Here is a 9,979-nt window from a genome sequence, read left to right as displayed (position 1 = left end):
AGGAAGTGAAAGTCTCAGTGAAGGTCCAAAGAAGGGGGCAGTAATCATCTCTGAGACAAGGGGGGTTGTCCATGGAGGGATAATGTCTAGACTGTAAGATTCTTATGAGCAGGGAAAATGTCTTCCAACTCTGTTGTACTCTCCCAAGAGCTTAGTACAGTACTCTGCACATAGTAGGCACTCAAAAAATAGCTATGATCAATTGAATGATTGATGGAAACTGACCCTAGGTGTGGTCAGATTCCCCATTAGTGAGTTGACATCTGTGGCAGCCTGAGAGGTGCTAGACTTAGGTTTCTGCCCTCGTAACTCCCAATACCTCTGTCCATAAGATGTTGTCGCCTTATTTTTGCTCACACAACTACTGGAGCTCTTTTAAATCTATCGACTGATATATTCCACTATTTAAGCACTGACCCATCCCTATAGTCACTTCTCCAATCTCTTCTTCCTTCTCCATAAGTGATTTTGGGTCTCCTCTTTTAGATTGTAATAATAATAACAATAATAATAATGATGATGGCATTTATTAAGTGCTTACTATGTACAAAGCAATGTTCTAAGTGCTGGGGAGGTTACAAGGTGATGAAGTTGTCCCACGGGAGGCTCACAGTCTTAATCCCCATTTTACAGATGAGGTAACTGAGGCACAGAGAAATCAAGTGACTCGCCCAAAGTCACACAGCTGACAGTTGGTGGAGCCGGGATTTGAACCCATGACCTCTGACTCCAAAGCCCGTGCTCTTTCCACTGAGCCCCGCTGGATCTGGGACTCAAAACCACACCTCCTGACACCCAATCCCAAGCTCCTTCCACTGGTCCATGCTGTCTCGAGGGAAGGTTGGAAAGCAAGGCGTTGCATGCTGAGAATTGATCTGTTGATTGATAGATGGAGAAAGATAGGGCAGAGAGTATTAGATTTTAAGATGCTGCTGCCCCCTTTTCCCAAACCCACCATTTAGGCTGGCTCTTATCGGCCTGCCTTACCCAGCAGGCAGGAGGCCGAATCTGTGCAAGGAGAGACAAGTTGTGGCAATGGCATTCTCTATTCCAAGCCCATCAGTGGCATCTGTGGACCCCTGATGGTGTAGTGTCGGGAGCCCTTGGCAGCTGTTGGGCATGGGAAACGGCCTGTTTACTGGGATGGTAGAGCCGATCCAGTGTTCCCAGCGACCTGGGACCATCGATTCTGTCAGAGTTCCTTTGGAGCCCCTGGGACGGGCCCTGCAGAGACAGGGGAGCAAGAGACTGCAATGACTTCTGTGTCTGACTCTCTGGAGAGAGGTCTCTTCTGGACAGCAATTGCATATATTCCTTGGGGAAAGGAAAAGTCTGTGTGCATCTGTGTGTGTGTATGAGTGTTTGTGTGTGTGTGTGCCTGGCCCTTTTTAATAACTCCCTTGCCCATGTTCCACTGGATGTCAGCTGCTTCAGTGTAAACCCTTGTTTCTTCCTTGGCTGGGCCAAGGAAAACTGAGGCTGGGCAGTGAGGCAGCACCAGGAAGATGTAAGGCCCTGGCCCTTTGGCCCTGAAGGAAGGAAGATTCTGATGGTGCCCCGGGAGGCCCGATGGGCAGAAAGGCAGAAACCAGAAGGTAAATTGCTTGTGGTTTAGCGAGGACCTGAGCTGGGAATGAGATTGTCTGGGGGTTGGAGTAAGGGGGGTATGCACATTGTGAGGGATTTAGCCTTGAGAATGTAATGGGAATGATGGTATTTCTTAAGCATTTGCTACCTACTAAGCACTGGGGTTAATGAAAGAAAATCAAATAGGACACCGTTCCTGTTCCATTCTGGGCTCACATTCTGAGAGGGAAAGAGACCAGGTATTTTATTCCCAATTGGCAGAAGAGAAAACAAAGGCACAGAATAGTAAAATGACTTCCACAAGGTCACGCGGGATGTAAGTGGCAGAGCAGGGACTAGAACCTGTATCTTCTGACTCTCGGGCTCAGGCTCCGGTCACTAGATCACAATTTCAGTCTGTTAGGAGGAGGGAGTGGGGAGAGGAGCTGCAGGGGCAGATAACTTGGCAGCTGAGGTTGGAGGTGAGAGAGGTTAGGTGTCCCATCCATCCAGGGCAAGCCTCATGGCTCTGCACACAGTAAGCGCTCAATAAATACAATTGAATGAATGAATGAATGTGACAAGGCTGCACACAGCCTGTACACAGTGCTCTGCACACAGTAAGCGCTCAATAAATACGATTGAATGAATGAATGAATGAATGAATGTGACAAGGCTGAAGGGATCCATCTCTGCCCAGAGCTCTGCCCTTCTTTGTGGCTTCCTGTGAATAGCTTCCATTTCAGATTTGCCCAGCATTCTGAAACTGGGAGCCCCCAGAGTGGAACAAAAGGGCATTCCTCTGAGGCATCAGGCCTTTAGCTGAGCAGAGGATCCAGGTGGGAAGAAGGGGAGGAAAGGGATGGGGCTAGTTCTTGTAAGAGGCAGAGTGTCTGCCTTCTCCAGGTCCAGGAAATCTGGGACATGTCTGTCCACACTGACCTTACAGAGTGGCTCTTAGGGCTTTTCTGGGGCCCCAGATGGATCTCAACCGATACCCAAACTGTGGAACAGAGAGAAGGGACCCCTAGAAGCAGGTCCCTCTGCTTGTGATGCTTCTCTGGGGTCACCTCTTTCTCCCTCCTCCACTGTGGCATGTATTCCTCTAGTAGAAGAGGACAAATGCAGCCCTGATTTCTGGGACTGAGCCCTCTCTGTCTTTTCCTTCCTCCCTCTCTCCTCTTCTTCTTTGTTCTGTCTCTGCTACTATATCTGTCTTCTGTCCCTGGCTCTGCCTGTCTTTACCATGGGCTCTCCTGGAGACTCAGAGTTTTTATCTTTCATTCATTCATTCAATCAAATGTATTTATTGAGCGCTTACTGTGTGGAAAGCACAGTACTAATATAACAATAAACAGACACATTCCCTTCCCAAAATGAGCCTACTCTGCTTTTCTGTGTTTCTGTCTCCTTCTCTGCCTCTGTCTTTATACATTTTTTCTGCCTTTGTTTCTCTGCCTTTCTCTCCATCTTCAGCACTCTGAGAGCGCAATACATTTCCAGCTGGTGTTGTTTATGATGATAGTGATCATGGAGGAGGGCAGGCAGCCCTACCAGGGACTGCCAAGGTCAGGGGAAAATGGGCTGGCTCTACAACACCAACTAGAAGCCATGTGGCCTAGAGGAAAGAGCATGGACCTAGGGGTCGAGGACCTGGGTTCCGATCTCACTTCCCTCCACTTTCCTCAAGCAAGTCAGTTAGCTTCTCTGGGCCTCTGTTTCTTAGTCCATCAAATAGAGATCCAATCCCTCTTCTCCCTCCCATGTAGACAGTGAGCCCCATGTGGAACAGGGACTGTGCCCAACCTGATTATCTTGTATCTGCCCCAGTGCTTACAAAGTGCTGGGTGAGAATAAATGGATGCTGGATGGTTCTATACGGAAGGCACATCTAGGATGCGTGTCAATGGGAGTGACTATCCCCCTCCTCCTCCAGAAACTCCATTGCCAGGGTTAGACACCAAATACTGGCCTGGGAGTACCATTGGTAAAGATAATAACTAGGCTTTTATGTTCTATATCAGTAAAGGTCTGACACTTTGTAGAAAACCAAAGTCCATCCTCGACCAATAATGAGTGCAGGTCTTGTTGTCACAGCCAAAGTAAAAGATTTAGTAATAATAATAATAATGATGACATTTATTAAGTGCTTACTATATGCAAAACACTGTTCTAAGCACTGGGATAGAAAAAAGGTAATGAAGTTGTCCCACGTGGGGCTCACAGACTTAATCCCCATTTTACGAATGAGGTAACTGAGGCCCAGAGAAGTTAAGTGACTTGCCCAAAGTCACACAGCTGACAAGTGGTGGAGCCAGGATTTGAACCCATGACCTCTGACTCCAAAACCTGGGCTCTTTCCGCCGAACCACACTGCTTCTCCCAGAGCCAGAGAAGGTTCTTTGTAGAGCTGCCAAGATGAGCAGGAGTTTAGTGTGCTTTAAAGAAACAGCTTGGCCTAGTGGAAAGAGCATGCGCCTGAGAATGAGATGGCCTGGGTTCCTGCTCCTGGTCCTCCACTACTCTGCTGTGTGACCTTGGGAGCATCACTTCACTTCTCTGGTCCTCAGTTAGTTCATTTGTAAAATGGGGATTAAGAATGGGAGTTCCATGTTGGACATGGACTGTATTTACCTGAACACTTGGTACAGTGCTTGGCACATAGTAACTGCTTAACAAATACCATTAAAGAAGCAATGAAAGGTCACATGAGACACAACTGAAGTTTACAAAGTCACGAAGGGTTTGGGCTGAATGGACCTGGAATCGCTAAGCTCCCCCAACCATTTGATTGGTGAAGAGCTGTGGGCAGGACAGGGAATTAAGGATATTTCTGGAGGGTATCTCTGTTGACCAGGGATTGGTGGCAAAGCCTCCCATACGGGGCTGTGGCTTTCTGTGAACAGGGATGAGAGGGCTCTAGTTTGGAATCCCCTTTCTGAGGGACCTTTTAAAGTGGTATAATTGTGGGAAATCAACTGTTGTGGGTTTCTTGTCTGTCCATCACTTTATATTGGCAGGCCTCCCAACCAGAATTAAAAAGTTCCCAAGATTCAGAGGGGATAGGATTGTGGAGGGGTTGATTCCGGAGTCTTGGAAACTTTGCCAGTGGGCTGGAGTTTTCTCTTGGGTTACATTATTGCCATTTTCCCTCCAGGAGCTTTGAGGCTTTTCCTGGACCTGATGGAGCTGGGAAATGGCACAGCCATGTCAGAGTTTGTCTTCCTGGGACTCACCCAGAGCCGGGAGCTGCAGGTTGTCCTGTTCATGGTGTTCCTCCTTGTCTACATCATAACTCTGCTGGGTAACCTCCTCATCATGGTCACCGTGACCTGTGACCCCCACCTCCACACCCCCATGTATTTCCTGCTGCGCAACCTGTCTGTCATAAACATTTTGTGTTCCTCTGTCACACTCCCCAGGATGCTGGTGGACTTTCTCTCCCCCACTAATACCATTACCTTCGGTGGCTGCATGGCACAGATATTCTTCTTCCACTTCTTTGGAGGGGCCGACATGTTCTTCCTGGGGGTGATGGCGTACGACCGCTATGTGGCCATTTCCCGACCCCTGCACTACCCAGCTATCATGAACACCCGTTTGTGTGTGTGGCTGATCCTGGTCTCTTGGGTGTGGGGCTTTGTGCACTCGGTCCTCCAACTCACTCTGTTGCTTCCATTGCCGTTCTGTGGCCCTAATGTCCTGGATAACTTCTACTGCGACATCCCCCAGGTCCTCAGGCTCGCCTGTGTGGATACCTCCATCCTGGAGATCCTGATGATCTCCAACAGCGGGCTGCTCGTTATCATCTTGTTCCTCCTCCTCCTGGCATCCTACACAGTTATCCTGGGGATGCTGAGGTCCCATTCCAAGGAAGGGAGAAGGAAGGCCGCCTCCACCTGCACCTCCCACATCATTGTGGTCTTCATGGAATTTGTGCCATGCATCTACATCTACGCCCGACCCTTTACCCCATTTCCCATGGACAAGGCGGTCTCCGTCTGTGATACGGTTCTGCCCACCATGCTGAATCCCATGATCTACTCCTTGAGGAACAGGGAGGTGAAATTAGCTATGAAGAGGTTAAAGAAGCGACTTTTACAGGCTTGAAGGGAGTGAAGGTCCAAAGACGGGGACAGTAATCATCTCTGAGACAAGGGAGGTTGTCCGTGGAGGGATAATGTCTAGACTGCAAGCTTCTTGTGAGCAGGGAACGTGTCTTCCACCTCTGTTGTATTGTACTCTCCCAGGAGCTTAGTACAGTGCTCTGCACATAGCAGGTACTCAATAAATAACATTGATCGATTGATTGATTGATGGAAACTGACTCTAGATGGGGTGGTGAGCTGAGTCTGTGGCGGCCAGAGAAACGCCAGGCTCGGCGTTCTGCCCTCAGGACGCTCAGCACCTCCGCCCATGACAGGTCTCCCCTGGCTTTGATCTGTTCTCTCTCTTGGAATGCCTGAGCTCTAACAGACAGAACCAGGGAAAGAACCACATGAAACAGATCCACCCCGGGAACTAGAATTTTTTTCCTCTTCACGTAGACACATCTTCAGAAGGAGAACAGGAGGACAGATGGACCAGCCAATTTCCTGCCGTGTGCCCCAGGCCTCCGCCCGCTCAGCTACAGTGTTTTGAATATTTCAGGTTGGTCATCTCCGGTGACTAGCAGAAGCACTTCATTCTTGTGAATAGGGCCTGATGCAAAGTTTCTGTGCTTCCAAGAACATCCTGTCTTCTCTCAGTTTTCCACCCTCCTGGGTCTGGGACCATAATTTGTACTTCTTCCTCTAACCTCCTTCTCCTCAGCGCCTGACTCCCCCAAGCTCAATAATTGTCTATGTTCTAGAATGAGAAGCAGCGTGGTTTTGTGGGATAAGCCCATATCTGGGAGTTAGAGACCTGGGTTCTAATCTCACCTCTGCCACTTCTCTGCTGTTTGACCCTGATCAAATTGCTTTATTTCTCTGTGCCTCAGTTACCTCACCTGTAAAATGGGGATTAAAACTGCGAGCGTCATGTGGGATGTGGACTGTGTCCAACTCAGCTTGTATCTACCCCTGACCCCTGCGCTTAGTACTGTGCCTGTCACATTGTAAGCTCTTAACGAGCATCATATAAAAAATAGAAAGCTAGAATTTTCAATACAAGTTTGACACTTCCTCTAGCCCACTGGGACACAATAAGTGGCCTTATTCTTGCAAACACAACTACCGGAGCATTTTAAAAAAATGATCATTATTATTATTATTGTATTTGCTAATCCTTTACTATGTGCCAGGCACTGTACTAAGCGCTAAGGTAGATACAAGCAAATTGGGTTGGACACTGACCGTGTCCCACTTGGAGCTCACAGTCTCAATCCCCATTTTAGAGATGAGGTAACTGAGGCACAGAGAAGTTAAGTGGCTTGTCCAAGGGTCACACAACAGACAAATGGCAGAACTGGGATTAGAACCCAGCTCCTTCTCACTCCCTGGCCCATGCTCTATCCACTAGGCTGTGCTGCTTCCATCATTTGATGTTTACCCAATCCTCAGCCTCACAAAATTTATGTCTGCATTTTTATGATCTGCCATTTTCCCTCTCTTTAATTTATTTTAATGTCTTTCTCCCCCTCTAGCCTGTAGGCTAATTGTGGGCAGGGAATATATCTGTTTATTGTTACATTGTACTCTCTCAAGCACTTAGTACAGTGCTCTGCTCACAGTAAGCGCTCAATACGATTGACCAACTCAATAAATACCACTGATTTAATAGAACTGTTCTGCCATTAGATATTCTCAGGTCTTGTAGCCTTCTAATTGCTCTGTGGCTGAATAAGGGGTGCGAAGGAATCTGGTGAGAGAGGAAAGGAGTAAATCTGTCTCCCCGTCCAGATTGTAAGCACATTGTAGGGCAGGGAACTTGTCTACCAACTTTGTTGTATTGTACTCTCCCAAGAGTTTAGTGTAGAGTTTAGTTCTGCACTTAATAAACTATCAATAAATACCATTGCTGCTGCTGCTGCTGATTTAGTTCAACAAAGAGTGTGGAGGTTGGACTGAATCAAGGATCATATGTGAAGGAGAAAGGACATTGCTTATGTTGGGATGGGCCTCTGGGTCCCCTGGGGTGAACTGGTTTGGTGATAATAATAAGGGTGGTATTTGCTAAGCACTACATTGAGGCAATCGGGTCGGGCTCAGCCCCTGTCCTATAAGGGGCTCACAGTCTAAGGAGGAGGGAGAACAAGGTGAGGTTTAATTCTACTTATTCATTATTCACCTTTCCTGGATGCCGGACTTCCCCTCAGGTGTCTCTGGGGCCCGAGCCTCCAGACAAAGGCTTTAATGTTTGAGAGAGAGAGAGAGAGAGAGAGAGAGAGAGAGAGAGAGAGAGAGAGAGAGAGAGAGAGAGAGAGAGAGAGAGAGAGAGAGAGAGAGAGAGAGAATATTTGCAAGAACCAACCTGGCACCACTTAATGACTCCCCCTGCACCAGCTCCTCCAAGGCTCCCTCTCCAGGGTGGTGACTTTGGTAATGACCAGCGGCCCCTCTGGCGCCTGCCCCCCAAGGGTCTGGAATAGCTATGTGGGAGGCCAGATCGGGGCTGGAGAGATGCTATGGGCCTGGGTGGGGAGGATGCCCTGGTGCAGGTGGGGCCTCACTCCCCATCTTCTAGCATATGCCTTGATCTTTGTCCAGGGGCCCACACCCTGGCTCTTTTCCTGGAATGTCTCTAGGGTTTTAGCCACCAGGCAGGCATTTCCCTTCTATGGGTATAGTTTAATAACTCCCTCTGCATCCACCCTGCCTCTTGACAACTCTCCCAAGAGGCTGCTTCAGCTCCGGTCAATGCATCTCCCTCTGCAATGTTTCCTGGAAACAAGTTCGGCTATATGGGAGGCCAGGATGGGCCGGAGGTGATTCTGAGCCACCGAGGCAGTGAGGACACACCGGGAGGATGTGAGGTCCCGAGTCCCCAGCCCAGGATGAAGGTAGGTGAGGGACCAGTGGCCATCCTCTCTTCAGCGTAGTGGGCTTTCCCAAGTTCTTAGTACAGTGCTCCTCACATATCAGCAACAAAGACCGGTCCTGTTTTATATGGCTTTTTGTGTGACTCTCCTCCTCCTCCTCCTTCTCCTCTTCAACAGTATTGACTGAGAACCATTTTTTTTAATGGTATTTGTTAAGAGCTTATTATATGTCAGCTCTGCTCTAAGCACCGGGGTAGATACGACGGAATTAGATTAGACACAGTCCCGGTCCCACTTGTGGCTCAGGGTCTACGTAGAAGGGAGAACAGAACTGAGGCACGGAGGAGTTGAGTGACTTGTCCGAGGTTACAAGGGAAACGTTTGGCAGCGGTAGGATTAAAATCCAGTTCCCTCTGATTCCCAGCCAGGCCCGTGCTATTTCCACTAGGCCATGCTATTGTGTTGCGATCATTGTACTAGGGGGTTGAAGGACTTACAGAAGAAGTGAAAGGTACAATTCTTGTCCTTGAGGAGCTTACAGCTTAATGTGGAAGGCAAGCTGATGTAAAACTGATGGAACAATAGTTGAAAGAGGGTGGTAGTAAGTATCGATAACAAACACATGTAGATAAATTTCATAAACCATAGCCTGGGGAGCTGCTGCAGTGGCTGAGCCAGAAGGGTCAATGATTAATCTGGGAATACTTCCTGGAGGAGGTGTATTTTTTAAAAAGTTTGAAGAAAGGGACCAGGGCGTGAGTGGTTTGAGAAAGCTGAGTGGCGAGGAGTTCCAGGCTCCGGGAAGGATGAAGTAATGAGCTGGAAGAGAATCATACAGGACATGGGGTGATCCGATGGTTTGCGTAGCTGTTAGCTGTGCAATCATTTGTCAACCTCTGGGCCTCCCTGAAGTGGCCCTTTTCCTGCCTTCATGAGCCAGGCAGGAGTGCTAGTCTCCATTTGAACAGGGGTGGGGCAGGGGGTTAAGAGGAAATGTGACTTGTAGATTAGGGCAGTGAGTGTCCTGAGTACAGGTCGACTTTTCCCTTCTAAAGAGGGAGGAATGGAAAAGTTCAGAAAAGCAGACAACCAGCCCAGGACCCGCACACGCATCCATCTGCTTCCCACCACTGTCCCTTCCCTATTCCACACCCCCTCACAGTGTCCCCAGAATTCACTCTCACCCCTCCCTAATTACCCTCACTCTCTCTCTCACTCTGCTGTCCCAGAACCAAGTACTCAGAACTGTTCTTTGCAGTTGGCTGAATGTTTTCTTATGCTACATTATTCCATCTGACATTTGTTCTCTTTCATTTTGGACTGGACCCTCATTGCCCATTTTGGCTGGTTTTTTCCAGCTTTCTCCCATTCCGTTCTTTGAAAAGATCCCTGGCCTTTCTCAGCAGGACCATCTCTGAGGCTGCCAGAGGCTCTAGGGTTATATTGTACTTT

General features: G+C 48.5%; 1 protein-coding gene across 1 annotated transcript; it reads left to right on the top strand.

Moving 5' to 3' along the window:
- The first annotated feature begins 4,749 nt into the window (after nucleotides 1-4,749).
- On the top strand, nucleotides 4,750-5,676 carry LOC119939595 (olfactory receptor 4D1-like). Its single transcript, XM_038759708.1, has one exon. It carries the CDS (start codon nucleotides 4,750-4,752, stop codon nucleotides 5,674-5,676), a length of 927 nt encoding a protein of 308 aa, XP_038615636.1.
- The last annotated feature ends 4,303 nt before the right edge of the window (nucleotides 5,677-9,979 follow it).

This window comes from Tachyglossus aculeatus, chromosome 17 (assembly GCF_015852505.1).
Source record: "Tachyglossus aculeatus isolate mTacAcu1 chromosome 17, mTacAcu1.pri, whole genome shotgun sequence".
Taxonomy (NCBI): Eukaryota; Metazoa; Chordata; class Mammalia; order Monotremata; family Tachyglossidae; genus Tachyglossus; species Tachyglossus aculeatus.
Note: the sequence above shows the minus strand (reverse complement) of the source record. Positions and strands in the feature narration are given on the sequence as shown.

Bases quoted from the DNA above. Each gene is read 5' to 3' on its own strand.
- LOC119939595 (XM_038759708.1), top strand. From the start codon at position 4,750: ATGGAGCTGGGAAATGGCACAGCCATGTCAGAGTTTGTCTTCCTGGGA.